The 19851-nt window shown below is 37.0% G+C and overlaps 1 protein-coding gene across 6 annotated transcripts in view; it reads left to right on the top strand.

Annotated features, from left to right (window-relative positions):
• Nucleotides 1-19851, top strand: part of MCM8 (minichromosome maintenance 8 homologous recombination repair factor) — a 42627-nt gene that overhangs the window by 16407 nt on the left and 6369 nt on the right. For 4 of the 6 annotated variants that reach the window (XM_072800114.1, XM_072800112.1, XM_072800116.1 and 1 more), the window contains exons 9-18: nt 1566-1717; nt 1962-2157; nt 5001-5031; nt 5550-5690; nt 8699-8840; nt 10988-11183; nt 13124-13347; nt 13652-13857; nt 15102-15178; nt 18391-18580. In XM_072800114.1, coding sequence (XP_072656215.1) covers nt 1566-1717; nt 1962-2157; nt 5001-5031; nt 5550-5690; nt 8699-8840; nt 10988-11183; nt 13124-13347; nt 13652-13857; nt 15102-15178; nt 18391-18580 — 1555 coding nt within the window. Of the gene's footprint in view, nt 1-1565; nt 1718-1961; nt 2158-5000; nt 5032-5549; nt 5691-8698; nt 8841-10987; nt 11184-13123; nt 13348-13647; nt 13858-15101; nt 15179-18390; nt 18581-19851 lie in introns of all 6 variants that reach the window. The other 2 variants (XM_072800113.1, XM_072800117.1) reach the window with 1 other exon arrangement.

The raw sequence follows: 19851 nt of genomic DNA, 5'->3' as shown, positions 1-19851 counted from the left end.
ATGAACACTGAGAAATTATCTGGACTCCTTTGATAGGTTTCCGTTGCTATTTTATAAGTAGGAGTTTTTCCTCATGAGGCCTCTCTCCCTCTTTTGATGATCAGATTTTGCTATATGAATATGTTTTTTTTTAAATTTTTATTTTTTTATTTTATTATTTTATTTTTTTAAAGATTTTATTTATTTATTCATAGAGACAGAGAGAGAGAGAGAGGCAGAGACACAGGCAGAGGGAGGAGCAGGCACCATACAGAGAGCCTGATGTGGGACTCGATCCAGGGTCTCCAGGATCACGCCCTGGGCTACAGGCCCTAAACCGCTGCGCCACCGGGGCTGCCCTATGAATATGTTTTTGAATTGGAGTTGAACTTCTCAGATGCCAGAATGAGGAGACTTTTATTCTGGAGCTCTGATGCCTTCATTAGATGCTGTAGCTCCCCTCACACAGTGGATGGATCCATTTCTCTAGAACAGTGTTCTGGTTTTTGTTAAACAGTAGAGCGTGGTTTGGTGGAATGCCCTCTTTCTTCACCTACCCACCTATCCACCCACCTACCAAAAAGTTGAACAGCTATTCTGTGACTTATCTTTCAGTTGATTATCCTGTTTCCTTTTAGCCATCCACCGAAATGAGGAAAAGTTTCACCTGTGTAAGAAACCAAGCATCCCTACTCTGCATTCCTACCAACTCCAACCTAGAAGGCTCTCAAGGGCTCTGCTGAAAATACTGGCCCCGGGATCCCTGGGTGGCGCAGCGGTTTGGCGCCTGCCTTTGGCCCAGGGCGCCATCCTGGAGATCCGGGATCGAATCCCACGTCAGGCTTCCGGTGCATGGAGCCTGCTTCTCCCTCTGCCTGTGTCTCTGCCTCTCTCTCTCACTGTGTGCCTATCATGAATAAATAAAAATTAAAAAAAAAAAAAGGTCTTTCCAAAAAAAAAAAAAAAAAAAAAAAAAAAATACTGGCCCCCACTTCTCTTAGATCCTTGTAACTTTTTCCTGTGTGTATTTTGAATTTCATTTTGTTCTATCCATCAGTATTTTTCCACTTCCTGTTTTCTGAACTTTTAAGAGCTTGTGTTTATTGATAACACCTCTGCACACCCTATAACCTGTCTTATTTAGTGGCTACCATTTTGGCGGACATTTTGGAGAGAGGGTAGGCAAATGTACATGCTCATCCTGCCATTCTTTTTTTTTTTTTTAATTTTTTTTTTTTTTATTTATTTATGATAGTCACAGAGAGAGAGAGAGGCAGAGACACAGGCAGAGGGAGAAGCAGGCTCCATGCACCGGGAGCCTGACGTGGGATTCGATCCTGGGTCTCCAGGATCGCGCCCTGGGCCAAAGGCAGGCGCCAAACCACTGCGCCACCCAGGGATCCCAATTTCTCATCCTGCCATTCTTAATTGGAAACTACTGAAGTAATATTAGATATACCATTGAAATTTTTTTTTAACTAATCTGCCTTTTAGCTCTGTATCTTGTGGGTCCTGAATAGTTGACATGTTGAAGAAATAACTTAAAGTCAGTATATGTACTGACTGAAAATTTTTTAACATTTTAGAATCCAGGAGCTAATGTCTGATGATCAGCGAGAAGCAGGTCGGATTCCACGAACGATAGAGTGTGAACTTGTTCATGATCTTGTGGATAGCTGTGTCCCAGGAGACACAGTGACTATTACTGGAGTTGTGAAAGTCTCAAATGCTGAAGAAGGTATTGTATAATTCTTTTCTTATTTTGATTGTTTCTCAATAATTTGTCAGGATTCATCTTTTTTCAAAGTACTTTTGAATTTCCACAGATACAGGGAATTCCTTGTTTCTTACATAGGTGAAACTTTTCCTTTAAAATACAAGTTTATATGTATTTTACTGTGCCTTTCTTTTTCATGGTATTTGAGTCTTTGTAGGGAAAATGAAAATACCAATTATTATATTTCATACCTTGAAATTTACAGGTTCTCGAAATAAGAATGACAAATGCATGTTCCTTTTGTACATTGAAGCAAATTCTGTTAGTAATAGCAAAGGACAAAAAACAAAGACCTCTGAGGATGGGTGTAAGCATGGAGCATTGATGGAATTCTCACTTAAAGACCTTTATGCTATCCAAGAGATTCAAGCTGAAGAAAACCTGTTTAAACTCATTGTCAAGTATGTATGAGGTTATCTGAAGTTTTATTATGTATATGCAGGATAGGGGTGCTCTTGGCTACAAGTAACAAAAAATTAGTCAAAATGATTGCAAATTACAGTTCGCAGGTCAAATCCAGCTAACTGCCCATTTGTATATGCCCATAAGCTAAAAATGGTTTTTACATTTTTTTAATGGCTGAAAAAAAAGAATATTTCATGACACATAAAATTATATAAAATTGAAATTTCACTTCCTGTAAATAAACTTTTATTGGAACATAGCCATAATCATTAATTATGTAGGCCTGGCTGCTTTCCATTTATGTAGTGCCAGTGCCTGGCTGCAGTGGCAGAGCTGAGTAGTTGCAACAGAGAATAATAGCTCACAGATATTTACTGTCTGTACCTGTATGGAAAACTTTGTTGATGTCTAGTTTAATCTATAAAGAAAATTTACTATCTCACACTAGAAGTTGGTTACTCAACAAAGAGTGATGGGACTGTGAATTCCAGTCATTTCAATTAGTTGTATGTAGGGTGTTTACTTTTATTTTATTTATTTATTTTTGGGTGTTTACTTTTAAAAAACAAGAAGGAGATTCACATAGAAGTCACTTACATTCACTAAGTATTTCATAATATTCTTTTATTTTCATGTTATTGCCATGCAGTAGAGAAGAAGCACAGTAGAGGCAATTTTTGCTTTAGTGGTTAAGAGCTTTTTTTTTTTTTTTTTTTAAAGATAAGCTAAGTTAGAATCCATCCCACTTCCAATGAGGTTGGGAGCATGTTACTTATTACCTCCTTCATTTTTCTCAAAATAGAACTAATTCTTGCCCAGAAGGTTGTCCCAAGATTACATGAAATTTAATAATGTATTTAACATAATTAACACAACATACCATTATTTTAAAACCTTTTAAACAATTTTTTGGATATTTTGAAGAAATAATAGGAAAACAAGAGAGACTGAAAAGTAGATGTACCTAAGAGTAGTAAAGAACTGAGGTTTTGAAATGCATTGTATTAGAACACTTAACCCTGTCGTGTTTCCTTTATTTAGGCTTTGGGCACTAAAAGAACTTGACTGTTTCTGCTTTTAATATGTTAGTCAATTGAGAAAGGATAGAGTTCCTCAGGGAGTCTTTAAACCCTCAGAGACTTCTGAATAGATAGCCATCCATACCTACCCTGGGAGAAGGGGTGCTCTGAGCTAGAGTAGGGTTGTGATCTGTGGATTAGGGACAGTGTGATGAGTGGGCTGTGAGCAGGTAGGGAAGAACCACCTGGTTGAAGATCAAAACACCGCTTTGGTTCCTTTACCTGTTTCAAATAAGAATGAACCTGTACAGTGGTCCTTCTGCCATACTAGAAATGTTTTCTTTTCAGAGGTTGTTCTTACCCTTTAGTCCTAAATTTGTGATTTCAACATTAAAACTCGAATTTTTTATGGTCGTCCATTATTAATCTTGCAGGGGTTGGCAGGCTGCCTGGTTTTGTAAATAAAATTTTATGGGAATACAGTGCCATCCATTCATCTACATAATTGCTTTTGACAAGTTGGGTAGTGTGACCCAGACAGTAAAACTGAAAAGATTTACATTCTGGCCTTTTAAGAAAAAGTTTGTCTACCTTTGCTAGGTAGAAAAGGTATGAAAGGAGAATGGAGAAGACAATGGAAGGTTATGTTTTAGTTTTGGTTTCTTTAGAAGCAGTAATTTGGGTAAGCATTTGTTTGGGAGGTGATCCCAGAAATACTGGTAAGGGAATGGGAGAGTGAGAAGGGATGGTAGTCAGTGTATGGTGCCTCAAAGAAGAGGTTACTACAAGCATCTGAGGCTTAATCCTCTTGAGGCCTCTAGAATACTAGATTGTGTAGAACTAGCCTCAGTATTTTTCCATCGAAGGGCCTAGTTTTACTAGGTGGTACTTTCAGCCTGACCCGCCTGCCTACTGCTGAGGCTTCTGCCTCCAGAAAAAGCCCTTCAGCAGACAGGTGCAGGTGTGTGATCAGGAGCCACTAGAGATTATGTGGGAACATGCTTAACACTGAGTACCAAGGGATGTGGCAGGACACTATCTTCTGTCTTTACAGATATTAAAAGGGATAATGATCAAGCCTTTTTTGCTTGATCCTTGTTTTTATAACTGATAAATGTAAATATACTCACGTATTCATATATGATCTTATCCTGATCCTTTGAATTAATGTGAAGTAATGACATTTTGTCTCATCTTAAGATATTATTTACTCAGTTCACCTGTTAGCCTCCTTTCAGTGACTTGGCTACATAGAAAATGTGTGTTTGTGTAATATACAACATAATTCTGTATCCCGAAGGAGAAGACAATGATTATGAGGTATTTTAAATGCTTGTGATAGATAACAGTCTATTTGGTTACTTTAAAATGCTTTGCAAAGGGGCGCCTGGGTGGCTTAATCAGTTAAGCATCCAACTCTTGATTTGGGCTCAGGTCATGATCTCAGGGTCCTGAGATCTAGCCCATGTTGGGCTCCATCCACATTGGGTGTGGAGCCTGCTTAAATTCTCTCCCTCTCCTCTGCCCTCCCTGCCCCTGGTCTTGTGCTCTCTCTCAAAAAAATGAAAATAAAATGCAAGTATTTCGTCTCCTTTGTACATGTAAAATTTTTTAAGTGTTCTTCCCTTTATGGATTAATCAAGAATTTTGAGAAATTTACAGAGTAAAATGTCTTGAGTTGTTTGAGGGATGTAAATTTTATGTTTGTCTTTTTCTTTTTTTGATGCTAAATAAAGCAAGTTAAGCAAGTTGTAATGTAGATCTTCTAGTGGATTGATGAAGCATAAATAGGGATTTATAAATTGTATTCTGTTTTTCAGCTCACTTTGCCCTGTCATTTTTGGTCATGAAGTAAGTACTCTCCTTCATCTTTACTCAAAAACATATAAAGTTGGCAAAAAGCTAATTGTTAGCCAGTTACTTGTATTTTAATATGTCATTATTCTCCATAAATGATGTGAAAGCCAGATTTCAGCTCCTTGTATGAACGATCTGCTTACTAATCTGAGCTAATAGGAATGAGGTACTCCTACAGTGACTTTGGGCACTAAGTGCTAAAGCGACAGCTAGCAGGTTATTTCCCAGTTTTGTGGAGTAGATTCATGCCTTGCAATGTAGGTCTTTACTCAGTGACTTTAAAAATACCTCTATGATTTTATGTGCTTCCTAATTTTTGCTTTTTAATCATTTACATTATGGAAGTTTATATTTTAAGTTAATTTTCTTAGGGGAAAAAAGTTCAATCATGCTTCAAAAAAAATTCTCAATTAAATGTAAATATAGAAGAAGCATCCCTTTTTTGCTAGTCATCTTTATGTTTTTCTCACTTTTGAGGTTTTTCTTCCCCCTTCCCCCCTTTTATACTTGAGCTTGTTAAAGCAGGTTTGGCATTAGCACTCTTTGGAGGAAGCCAAAAATATGCAGATGACAAAAACAGAATTCCTATTCGAGGAGATCCACATGTCCTTGTTGTTGGAGACCCAGGCTTGGGAAAGAGTCAGATGTTACAGGTAGGAAATTTCTCATCTAGTATTTGATGTATTCCTTATGAAACATATAACTGATTCACAAGTGAATTTTCTTAAACCATGTAGTATTTTTATTCCAGAAGAAATAGTTGGTATGGGGGTAGAAGTGAATCGGGGTTTGTTTAAGTAATATGTCACTTCTGTCCAGGCATCCTTTCAAATAGAGCCTATTTTCTGTTCCATAGACTGTGCAGACATACATGATGGTCTGTTGAGATGTCAACCATTGTGAAATGTTAACCATTTCTCTAACCCCCTTTTTCTTTGGTATCAGCTTTGCTAGCAAAGCTAGGTGTTGTGACTTCACCTATGAACAAAATAGTTTGAGAAAGTAAAGAGCAGGGAAGCAGGTGTCCACACATCCTGTCTTCATACAACTACATAAACATTGTACTGAGCTTTAGGAACAGTCTGATAAAGGTAAGAGATCTATCTGTATGCATCTCCACTGCTGCTCTCTGATTTTAAAGCAAGGCATCTTCTTATGACCGGCTTCTTGCTGGTCCTCAAGAAGATTCTGCCTCTGCCAGTAGAGCCTAGTGGTTCTCCTGTCCAGGGCTTATGATGGCCCTAAAAGGTTTTGCCTGTTGGAGTAGTTGTGGTTACCTAGGGAGTGACACTTGGTAAGCCAGTCATGGTGTCCTTTCAGAGAATGCTCATATGTCCTATTCCCCACCCCCCACCCCCGTGTAGACAAATGTGACTAGACCAGGGGTCTCTTTGGCAAGTTGTAGTCCTGTGGCTACTGAATCTTTGTCCAGGGGTTAGACCTTTGGCTGCATATCAGAATCACCTTTGGGACTCAAAATCCTGAGGCCTTCCCTAGTCTAACTGAACTAAGAGCCTCTGGATTAGGGTCCTAGTGTCTGTGTGTGTATAACCTTCCACAGGTGATTGTGCTGTGCAACCAGAATTGAGAACCGCCTTGACCTCATGATTGCATTATAAAACCACTGTCTTTCACGTCAGAGTTACTATTTATTCCTTATGCTTTATTGTTAAATCAGTCATCATTTTACTTCTACTCTGACATTTCATTTATATTTCCATGTTCCTTTGGACCAACTGGACCTATTTAAAAAAAAAAAAAAATTCAGTTCTGAGCCCTTGCTATAAGCCTGACAACTGAGGCACAGAGCACCCAGTTGTTAGGGAAACAATTGATAATAATAATGAAAACTGGATACCTAGCCAGATTGTGCATGTAAAAGGTACATGTGGGGACCTGAATTGTTATAGCTTTTTTTCCTCTCTTTTATGTCCTTGCATATGTGTTTGACTTTTTAATTAGTGTATTATAGGTAGAAGCCTGGTTTAACCTCCACAGTATTTGATTATCTATACAAATAAACTTCTATTTTTCTTATTCCTTTTTTTTAAGATGTATTTGAGAGAGTGCAAGCACATGTGCACATACATGTCTGTGACTGCTAGCACAGTGAGGAGGGGCAAAGGGAAAGAGAGAATCCCAAGCAGACTCCTCACCAAACATGGAGCCTGATGTGGGGCTCAGTCCCACCACCCAGAGATCATGACCCAAGCCAAAATCAAGTCAGATACCCAACTGGCTAAGCCACCCAGGTTCCCCTTTCTTTTTTTAGTTTAAGAAATAGATCTTGGCAGATAATGGTTTCAAAATACATTTAATAGTAGTGAAAAAAACTTAATACCAAGAAATGACATTGGCAATTTTTCATGTTTTTTAGGCCTGGAATAATGGCATTTATTCTAAAAATAAAAGCTGTAATATTAGCAGAAATTAAATGTTGTAAACAGTGGATTGTATTGTATGTAAGTCTTCTAGCCCTGCTAAACCAGTTTTTAAAAGTTAGGCTAACACTAACAGTTCTGAATTATTCACGTTTATTATTATTATTATTATTATTATTATTATTATTCACATTTTTAATCCTGTTTTCCTCTGACCATTTTAGTAAGCCATCATCATCCTCCTAGACTAATAAGGAATTATAAATAACAAAAATAACGACAGCTACTGTGTATAAGCTCAGCACCATAGGTTCACTTGGGTTAGGCACTGCACATGTCCAGAGTGCATTGTCGACATAGCAGTGTGAATATTGTCTCCTGCAGTTGTGCAGTGCACTGCATACACAGTGGCCTTGCATTGGGCACTTATTTGTGCCAGGTACCAGATTAAGTGCCTTATATACATAATCTTATATATTTCTCAGGGATATATGTGATAAAACATAAAGAAGTTGAAGCTCAGAGAGATCTGAGAGCAGCAGAGCCAATAAAGGGTAAAGCCAAGATTTAAACAGGTCTGCCTGACTCTGGAGGTCCATGCTTTTAATTCTTGTGCTATTTAACCACTATTCTGACCTGCCATAGCTTGTTTACTCACAAGGAATGCATTATTAAGCCATCTTATTTCCTGATGTATATAGAAGCATTGAAGCCTTTGAGATTGATTGGCATTCATGTTTTGTCTGTTTGAACTTGGAAACAAAGCATAAAATGAAACTGTAGTGTTCACATGATCACAGGCATCAGAGGCAGGCTGCCTGGGTTTATTTGAATTCTCACTTCATACTTTCATAGCATTGTGAGTTACTCTGCAGGCCTTGTTTTCTATGTCACTAAATGGGGATGTAATAATACCTTCCTATTAACTGTGGTAATGAGGGTTGTACAGTAAAGCTATTAGAACAATATTGACTTGGCATATAGCTGACATTTGTGAAGCAGTCACTATTTATCTTTTCCCTTTTACTTTGGCTGATTCTTTTTATTATTTTTTAAAGATTTATTTATTTATTAGAGAGAGAGCACATGGAGGGGGCCAGTGAGGGCCAGGGGGAGATGTAGAGAATCCGAAGCAGACTCCATGCCTAGCATGGAGCCTGACATGGGGCTGTCTCACAACCCTGAGATCATGACCTAAGCCAAAACCAGGAGTCTGACGCACAACCAACTGTACCACTAGGTGCCCCTGGCTGATTCTTTTAAACCTTTTGTTTCTTTAGGCAGTATGCAACGTTGCTCCACGGGGTGTGTATGTTTGTGGTAATACCACAACTACCTCTGGTTTGACTGTAACTCTTTCAAAGGATAGTTCCTCTGGAGATTTTGCTTTGGAAGCTGGTGCCCTTGTACTTGGTGATCAAGGTAAGAGACCAAATTCTCCACTGTTTATAATATTTAATTTCCATTAATATTACAGCTTTTATTTTTAAATTGAGCCAAGGGTTTTAAAGGAATTATTCCAGGTCAAAATAATTAGTAATTCTGGAGCTTTGGAGTTTTGTTTTAGAGCCTTTTCCTTTCTAAGTAATTTCTTTACATTCTGTTCAGATAGCACTGCATCAACCAGTGAGTTGAGAGTGAATGCCAGAAAAAAATCACTGGAAATACAGGTTATTACCACAGAACTGAAACTGGTACTTATTGTCATTCATTTTCAGAATCTTGCAACAGGCACAATTATACATAAAAATCAATCAAGTCAAATAGGTATAGCTCGCTCCTGTACTTCCCATTTCATAACCACCATCACATTTTGTGATCTTGTTTTAAGCCTGTTTTAAAACTTTACAGTAAGTTCTCTGTGAGATGGGATTTGGTCATCCTGTTGACTGACATATTCCTATTGCCTAATACATAAGGTGCATAGTAAATACTTGCTGAATGCATTGCTATTACTTAGCCTACAATAGTTTTAGATGCCTTGGAACTGAAAATAAAGTGAATGTTATCCTTTTACTCTCAGAGGATTTAAAATAAGAATTTAGAGCTATTACTTTATAATTAGAAGTTTTGCTATATTTTAACCCATCTTGTTGGATATTTTTCAGGATTTGACTTACAGTTTATAAGAAATTGAGTTGAAGGGCTCAGCAAGAAGGGATTTCTAATTAAGCTTTGCTACCTTTGTGATGCTATAACCCTACTGGAAAACATGTTCCTATGTATACATCAGGCAATGCCCAGATTACAGTTCAGTTAAGGTCATTCATTCGTTTGTTTGCCAGTGACCTCCACTTCTGAATCCAGATCCTCTTAGCACCTTCACCTGCCCCCTTTCCTTGATACCTTCCCTCTTTGGTTTCCAGGACATTACACTCTTCTGGTTTTCTTCTTACTTCATTGACTGGCTTCTCATTCTTGTTCTTTATCTCCCCAAACTTAACTGATTGGCACCTCTAGGTGCTTCATTTATGTACCTTTTTTCTTCTTAGTCTATGCTTACCTTCTTGATGATCTTCTCTAGTCTCATGAATTTGCCTATTTGCTGAAAATTTCCAAATGTATCTCCCTTCTTCCTTAAACTCCAGGCAGTGTTTCTTATTGCCTGTTATTTTTTTTAATAATAAATTTATTTTTTATTGGTGTTCAATTTGCCAACATACAGAATAACACCCAGTGCTCATCCCGTCAAGTGCCCCCCTCAGTGCCTGCCACCCAGTCACCCCCATCCCCCGCCCTCTTCCCCTTCCACCACCCCTAGTTCGTTTCCCAGAGTTAGGAGTCTTCCATGTTCTGTCTCCCTGTTATTGCAGTATCTTTATAACTTCCTCAAACTTAACATGTCTAAAACTGAAATCCTGATTTCCCCTTCAAACCTATTATCATCTTTCTCATCTCAGTCAATGATAATTCCATCCGTTTGCTCAAATCAGAAAATGTGCAGTCATCCTTGACTTTTGCTCATACCTCATATCCAGTCTATCAATAAATATTGTAGGCTTTACCTTCCATTTATATCCAGCATCCAGCCACTTTGCCACTGCTGCTATCATCTTTTACATGGATTATTAATGTGATCTCATAGTTGGAAGCCTGGGACCACCCTTGCTCTATTGTTCTTAACAAGGCAGAGCAATCTTGTAAAAACTCAGATCAAGTTATTCTGATCAGAACCCCAGTGGCTCCCTATCTCACTCAGAGTGAAAGCTCAAGGTGTGTGTGTGTGTGTGTGTATATATATATATACACACACACACATTCTCTCATCTGTTTGAATGTAAGTCTTTAAGCTTTTTGAGGTTCACTCTCATGTCTTCATTTTTTTAGCCCTCACAACACAGTGCCTTGGTTATGGAAAATGTTGAATGAGAAAATATTACATAAAAGTTAAGACAAGTACTTTATTTGCTGTAAAACAAGCACAAAATCACAACTGTATGACATTTTACAATTTTAACTGCTAGAAACAATTGTAAATAATTCTTTATTATGGAACAGTTTTCACCCTGTAAGATTTGGAACTCGATCAAAGAAAACTTTCTGTCTGTATTATTTTACTGTGATTGTAGGTATTTGTGGGATAGATGAATTTGATAAGATGGGGAATCAACATCAAGCCTTGTTAGAAGCTATGGAACAGCAAAGTATTAGTCTTGCTAAGGCTGGCATGGTTTGTAGCCTCCCTGCCAGAACTTCCATCATTGCTGCTGCAAATCCAGTTGGAGGACACTACAATAAAGCCAAAACAGTTTCTGAGAATTTAAAGTAAGTCTCTTCAGATATTTATACCATAAATCAATAAGAAAAAGATAACTGAGGATATAATAGTTCACAGAAATTATAAGTTCCAGTAAATGTACAAAAACATGTTTGAGCACTACAAATTAAAACAATGAAATACTATTGATAGCTACCAAATTGGCAAACATTTTAAATATTAATGATCATTTTGGCACAGGGTTGGGGAAATGGATTCTCACATGTTCAGGTTAGTATATTGAAGAACAATTGACATGTTTTTCACCTTTTTTTTTTTTTTTTTTAAGAGAAAGAGCATGAGCAAGTGGTGGGGGGTACAGAAGGAGAAGGAGAGAGAATCTCAAGCAGGATCCATGCCAAGTGCAGAGCCCAACTTGGGGCTCAATCTCATGACCCTGAAATCATGACCTAAGCTGAAATCAAAAGTCAGATGCTTAACCCACTGAGCCACCCAGGTGCCCCCATTTATCACTATTTTAAATGTACATTCCATTTGTTTTTAGCCAGTTCTACTTTTGGGAATCATACCCACAGAAATAGTCACACAAGTGCACAGAGATATATTTACAGGTTGGGTATTATGGCATTGTTTATCACCCACCAAAAATTGGAAACAACTTAAAATGCCCTTTGATAAGGAAGTGGTTAAACTATGGCAAGGCTGTATAGTGGAAAGTAGCAATTACAAAAATGGAAGTAGCTTCATATGTGCTGATAGCTCTGTGCTTTACTGTTAAATGAAAAGAGCATATTATATTCTTCTAAATGGGGTATGATCACACTTTTCCAAAAACAAAGTTTGTATTTGTATGCATGTATGCTCTAATTTGTTCTGTATAGATTGGACAAAAGGTATAGGAAGGGGGAAATAAATTGAAGTAATGCAGAATTGAGAAAAAGACAAAAGAATTCCTTGTGAAAAATTGGGAGCTTAAATTCTAGAGAAAAAAAACAAATTTCCTAATGTTTGATAATGTGTACCTTTAATATAGAAACGATGCATAGGAAAATATATAATTGTACTTGGAGATGCTATACCACCACCACCAAAAATGTCAATCTATCAGTTTTTCTTAGTAAAATGAAAAAGTGCTTTATTGGAAAGATCAGAAAGAGCCTATTGAATATGGACTTGGATTCTGGTTTTTAGTGGTACCCAAACCTGCTTTGGGGCCTTGGCCAGATTCTTGAGTCACTCTGGATTTTAGTTTTCTTGTCTCAAATAGAAGGATATTCTGATTGGTGGGATCAGGGAAGATGACTAAGTAGAACATAGCATTTTTATTATAATGATTATAATGACTTATTTTTTTTTTGAAGAGATGGAGAGAATGGGGAGGGGAAGGAGAGAGGGAGAGGGAGAGAGAATCTTAAGCAGGCTGCACACCCAGCACAGAGCCTGATGCAGGGCTCAATCTCACAACCTGAAATCATGATCTGAGCTGACACCAAGGCAGGTGCTTAACCAACTAACCCACCCATTAACAATGACTATTAAGAAAAAGTGAGGTTTCTAAGTGATCATATATACATTGAGAGACTGTGTTTTGGTGAAAGAAAACACACAAAGGGCTAAAACCACCCAACTAGACAATTTCTGATGAATCATATGGCATTTGTTTTAAAATTCAAAGTCACTGCAAAGCTCACCATCAGGTAGTAACATAGAACACAGAGATGGTGTAAGAAGGGGCCTTATTCTCAACCTACCAAAGGTAGGTGCATATATTGCTTGTTCACCTGTTGAAGGGTGTGTGGCCTGGTGTCTCTCCAGAATTGAGAGTTGGTGGGTGTATTGAATCCAAAAGCTGTTGCTTGTTACTTTAACCTAAACTTTATTTTTTTTAAAAGTTCTACATGGAACTCGAGTAGTAAACAAGTGAGGAAACGGTTTTCTATTTGTTTAGATTCCAATCATTGTTGCTTCTTTCTTTTATGCCTCTTAGAATGGGGAGTGCCCTGCTGTCCAGATTTGATTTGGTCTTTATCCTGTTAGATACCCCAAATGAGGATCATGATCATTTACTCTCTGAACATGTGATTGCAATAAGAGCTGGAAAGCAGAGAACTGTTAGCAGTGCCACCATAGCTCGTATGAATAGTCAGGATTCAAATACTTCTGTACTTGAAGTAGTGTCTGATAAACCATTATCAGAAAGATTAAAGGTAGGTTTCTGTTTCTTAATCTTTATTTCTGTTCTATTTGAATGTCAGTTCAGTATGTTGCTTATTGTAGAGCAGTAATATATAGCTTTCATATCAAAACCTTTTATATTACAGTAGTAGGCTTTATACAAAAATTTATACTATTTCATTTGAAATAATCTAAGTCGGTTAGACTCAGAGCTCGAACAACAGTGTTTTACTTATTTGGAAAGTCTTTTAGAATTTTATATGTATCTAAAGTTATTTTAACAGAAAGACTTTATTTCCCATCCTTGTAATCTTGGGCTTTTTTATCCTGCTTTAGGTAGTTCCTGGAGAAACAATAGATCTAATTCCCCACCAGCTATTGAGAAAGTACATTGGTTACGCTCGGCAGTATGTCTATCCAAGGCTATCCACAGAAGCTGCTCAGATTCTTCAAGATTTTTACCTTGAGCTCCGGAAACAGAGCCAGCGGTTAAATAGCTCACCCATCACTACTAGGCAGCTGGAATCTCTGATTCGTCTAACAGAGGTTTTTTTTTTTAAGTTCATGCTTTTTTGCCTTAAAAATGGGAGCAAGAAGTGATATGATTTCTCTCAATTTCCTGCATAATTACCTTGATTTTTCTTCCAACTGAGAGACATTTGAAATGAATGTAAAAATTTTTAAAAATTGTTTGGACATATCTGTATCACAACCAAAGTATAGCTACTTCTTTCTAAGCACAGGACTAGTTACTTATCATGCAATGTTTTGTCCCCCTTTTACTGACATTCAAGCCTCCTGGAGTGTGACAAGTGGTTAGGTTATTTAAGGATTCTGAGACTCTAAGTTGAATATATGGGAACATGGAATGTGTCAGTATTTGATTTGATATGACAGGTCTATAAGGATAGTATGTATTTTTCTAATAGTAATAACATTTATTCACAGGTTTGGAATGCAAAAAGAACTCTGGCAGTTAAAATTAGCTGGAGCTTGGGCTTTTTGCATTTAAAATCAGGGCAGCCCAGGTGGCTCAGCAGTTTAGCGCCGCCTTCAGCCCAGGGCGTGATCCTGGAGACCTGGGATCAAGTCCTGCTTTGGGCTCCCTGCATGGAGCCTGCTTCTTCTTCCTCTGCTTGTGTCTCTGCCTCTCTTTCTGCAGCTGTGTCTCTCATGGATAAATAAATAAAATCTTTAAAAAATAAAAATAAATAAAAATAAAATCAGATTAATCCTTCAATGTTGTTTTAACAAAATGGTTAGGCATGATTTCCCGAAAGTAAAAGACAAGGAGAAACCATAACCAAGTTTTCTGAAATGAACACTCCAAAAGATGTATGTTAGTAGATACAAATAGGTTTTCATTCATATTTTAAATGAGTGATTATTTTCTTTTCTTTTCTTTTTTTTTTTTTAAAGATTTTATTTATTCATGAGAGAGAGAGAAAGAGAGAGAGAGAGAGAGAGAGAGGCAGAGACACAGGCAGAGGGAGAAGCAGGCTCCATGCAGGGAGCCCGATGTGGGACTCAAACCTGGGTCTCCAGGATCATGCCCTGGGCTGAAGGCAGGCACTAAACTGCTGAGCCACCCGGGCTGCCCGAGTGATTATTTTCATACTCAAGTTTTCAGATAATTTTTATTCTTTTTGTGTTACAGTCCCCTTTCCCCCCAAAATCAGATTTTATGTAAAATGAATAAATGAAATAAGCTTCAACATTCCATGCCCTCCTCAAACAATGTTAAATATACCTACTTTTGTTATCTAAAAATGCTTCTTTTTTCTTCCAAGGCACGAGCAAGACTGGAATTAAGAGAGGAAGCAACCAAAGAAGATGCTGAGGATATAGTTGAAGTTATGAAATATAGGTAAGATTAAATTTTAAATGCTTTTTTAAATGAAATACCAGTCCTCTTTCCATCTCAAATTATAAATTTAATTAGGCCAAGTAAAATTATTTTTACTTAGTCGATTTGTTCTCTGAATAAACTATACTCTTGGTTTAAAATATTTGTATGCATAATCTTTATATTAAAAATGTGTTTTCGAATGGGTAATACATTCACATAGTTCTAAACTCAATTCAGAAGTACATATTTTGAGAATGTTCAAAAGCAACAGTCTCATATGGGTAAAATCATTAACACTTGATGACTACCAATCCTTTCAATCAATTCCTAACATTACCTTTTGTCTATTGTATTGGTTTAATATTACACAGAGCTTGGACTATCAGTTTTCTTTTTTACATGATTCAGTACTAGGGTTTGTGGGGTCTTGTGGATGAAATTTTTACCACGCTGGCATCATTCTCTCCAACTGACTTCATTGTGTTGGAGACCCTTCAGTTGCCATTTGTAAGCACCCAGATAACCTAGGAATGACTGTCTCAACAACATGCTGCCAGGAGTTCAGTGTACTAGCATATGACATAAAGGAATGGCCACAAATACCAGTTGTCTGCCTGACTTCTGGTAAACCAGACTAATAAACCTAGAGATTGCCCCAATAGATACCTTCTTTTCACTAGAAAACTAAGTCAGTGAATCTAACCAAAATTCCGGATTCTAACTTTTTTTCCCCAATTAAAACCAAGGACCAATAGTAAGGACTTCTTGTTTAATGACAAAAAGTTGCCACTTTGTTTACAATCTTTCTGAGCATCTTGCTCTTAAACTCTCCATCTTTGAGGGTGGAGCTAACATTGTTACTCCTGGTTTCCTTTTCCATTTAACGATCTCTCACCCTTTGGGTCTTCTGGTGCCTGGCTTTACGGAACAATGTTGTATGCACTACACTTTGGCTCTCTAGCAAAATCAGGGATCCAGTTACCTTGTCACCCTCTCTTACCTGTAACATTCTGTTTTTGAAGCTTTACCCTTACTTACTTCCCCTAGGCCTCAGATCAGGCCCTATACACCGACTCAAGCAGTCATCTGGTATTTCTCCACAATAAGTCCACTGGTCTGATTTGTTCTCATATCTGAGCATTATGCTTAAGATAAATTATGCTTTAAACCATTTCAATAAAAATCTTGTATTTCTCATTTATAATTGGTTCTGTGTGTCTGAAATCCTGACATCAGACAGTGTTTATATATACTTTTCCATCCAAGAGGAACTCTTCAGCATTTCTTGTAGAACTTTGTATTTGTTTCTACTGCTTCTCAGAGTTGCCTTGCTTGTAACTGAATTAGGCTGTCAGTTTACTTCTGGGCTTCTGAAAAAAAAAATCTCATTGTTAAAGTATTAACAGTGAGATATGAATTTGTTTCCATGAATTCAATGTGCTTTACTGGCTTTCATAAAAATTTTCAGATAATGAGAATAGGTTGATTCCTAGTGATTAGAATTACCTGCCATTAGTTCCATAGTAGATTTCGAGACCCAGTTAAACACGTTGAGACTAGATTGTGAATTATTGTTTGTTACACTTACCATGCTTTCTGACCTTAGTCTATACTCTGTGAGTATATACTCTGTGAGTATACCAGTATACTTCCAGGATCCAGGATCATACTTTTTAGCACAGTATGCCCTCAGTAAATGTACTGCATTGATAGTAAAGTTGACCTTTAGTAATCATCTTTTATTTATTAACTCTTCCATTTCAGAGTTTCTTTCTCTTGAGTTTTTGAATGTTTGCCCTTAATGTGGTTTTGGACCTGTAAAATTACATTTTAACTTGGAAGCAGAGCCAAAATAAGAAAAGTCAAAACTGTGAGATACAGTTCATCATAGTTAGTAAAGCACATAGCTATAAAAGCTAAATGTTTATGAGCAAGGGTAAACATGTTTTCTTTAAAATTAAAAATATACCAGGAAGTACAGGAGAATAGATCCACCTTCAAAGATGAAAGATAATTGAGTTTTTTCTCTTTTAGGAAAGTGGCTCAGATATTTATAAATCTTCACATCTGAAGCCATATAGTTGAGATTCAGATCCCAGATATGCCACTCATTGGCTGCATAACCTCTGGCAAGTCACTCACCTTACTAGACTTTGCTTTTTCATTTGTAAAATGGGAATAAGAATAGTCCCTACATCAGGGGATTGTTGTACTAAATGGGATAGCATATGGTGATTACGGTAAATATTAGTTGTTAATAGTTAACTTAGTAGCTTAAAGCATTTTTGAAAAAGTAACTTAAGAGGAATAAGCTCTTCATAATATTTATTTACATTAATTATATTAATTATTTATTATAGTCTTATTTGGATGACTCATTCCTATTTGTATAGCTTTCTCTTTCATGTAGGCTCTTACTATTCACGAACAAAATGAAGCTGATTTTAGTAATTCTGTAAACTCATTGCCTTAAGCTCCTTAAGGGCAGGAATTATTACTGTTTTATTCACCACTACAAGTCTATTGCCTAGCAAGTGACCAATTTATTTTGATTAACCAATTCCTGATTAAATAACATCTTTGCCTGTAAGCCTTGCTATGAGATTGTATCTGTTCCATTGTACAGGCAGGGAATCAGCCATTAAGCTGGGTTACAGATGATGACTAACTGTATCTCTGGTGTTTTCAGACTTCTGGCTAAAATCTACTACAAAGTACATATGTCTTTCTTTGATGATATTGTGAAAATAAGATTAAGCAGAAAAATGGAAATAATAGGTAGATCCTTTCATCATTACTGCAAGTCTTCTAGTTCATTCCCACAGTATTTTTAAACATCTTTGATTTGTCAGATGCTACACTAGGAGCTGGGAACATACCTTTATCCTCTAAAGCCTAGATTTACTATGTTTAGAATTTCATTTTTTTTTTTTCATGAATCAAAAAGAATGCTCCAGGTATTTATACCCTAGTGTATCAACTTTGTATTCTTTGGCCTTTCTCTTCTCATATGTTTCTTAAAAGTGGTAACTGTGTCCAAAAATGTTTTTATCTCCACATAGTTCATACCATAGTGAATTTCATAGTGGCCATTTAGTGAATACATGTTTAAATCTTTGCTATATGAGAGCCTCATGGTTACTTCCACATTTTTCTTTTCATAACCTGGAACAAAGATTTCTATAGCCATGCCACATGGGGTAACTTTGTTTTTCTTTCTTTTCATTAAGCATGCTAGGAACTTACTCTGATGAATTTGGGAAACTAGATTTTGAGCGATCCCAGCATGGTTCTGGAATGAGCAACAGGTCAACAGCAAAAAGATTTATTTCTGCTCTCAACAACATTGCTGAAAGAACTTACAATAATTTATTTCAATTTCAACAACTTCGGCAGATTGCCAAAGAGCTAAACATTCAGGTATGGTAAACCAAATACTTAATAAATCTTTTTTATGACAATTTCACGAGGTCTTATATTAAGTATAGAACTTCTAAATATCAAAAAGATTTGGGTGACTATGGAAAACAGTATGAAAGTTCCTTAAAAAATTAAAAATAGAACTACACTGTGATCGGGGTGCCTGGGTGGCTCAACCAGTTAAGCATCTGCCTTTAGCTCAAGTCATGATCCCAAGTCAGGCTCCCTGCTCAGTGGGAATCTGCTTGTCCCTCTCCCTCTGCCCCTCCCTGCCCCTTGTACTTTCTCATGTGTGCTCTCTCTCTTTCCAATAAATCTTTTAAAAAAATAGAAAAGAATCACCCTATGATCCACCATTCACACTACTGTGCAGTTACCCAAAGAATATACAAACACATTCAATGGGATATATGCACTGCTGTGTTTATTGCCCCATTATTTACAATAGCTAAATTATGGAAGTGACCTAAGTGTCCATCAATAGATGAATGGATAAAGAAGATGCAATAAACACACACACACACACACACACACACACACTGGAATATTACTCAGCCATTAAAAAAATGGAATCTTGCCATTTGCAACAACATGGATGGAGCTAGAGACTATAATGCTAAGCAAAAGAAGCCAGTCAGAGAAAAATAAATACCATATGATTGCATTCATATATGGAATTTAAGAAAACAAACGAAAAAAAAAAAAAAAAAAAAGAGACAAACCAAAAACAGACTCTTAACTATAGAGAACAAACAGTAACCAGAGGGGAGGTCAGAGGAGGAGATGGGTGAAATAGGTGAAGGGGATTAAAAGTACACTTTATGAGGGATACCTGGCTGGTTCAGTTGGTGGGGTATGCAACTCTTGATCTCAGGATTGCAAGTTCAAACCCCATATTGGGTGTAGAGATTACTTAAAAAATAAAAATCTTTAGGAGTGCCTGAGTTGCTCAGTTGGTTAAACATCGGACTCTTGATTTTGGTTCAGGCCATGATCTCAGGGTCCTGAGATTGAGTCCTGCATTGGACTCTGCAATCAGTAAGGAGTCTGCTTAAGATTCTCTCCTGCCCAAGATTCTCTCCCATGTGTGTGCTCGCACACATGTTTTGTCTCTCTCTCTAATAAGTAAATCATTAGAAGAAAAAACCTTAAAAAAAAGAGTACACTTATCATGAGGAGCACTGAATAATATAGAGAATGGTTGAATCACTCCATTGTACACTTGAATATAACACTTAACTATACTGGAATTAATAAAATGGAGATTGAAA

Source organism: Canis lupus, chromosome 26 (genome assembly GCF_048164855.1).
Source record: "Canis lupus baileyi chromosome 26, mCanLup2.hap1, whole genome shotgun sequence".
Taxonomy (NCBI): Eukaryota; Metazoa; Chordata; class Mammalia; order Carnivora; family Canidae; genus Canis; species Canis lupus.
Note: the sequence above shows the minus strand (reverse complement) of the source record. Positions and strands in the feature narration are given on the sequence as shown.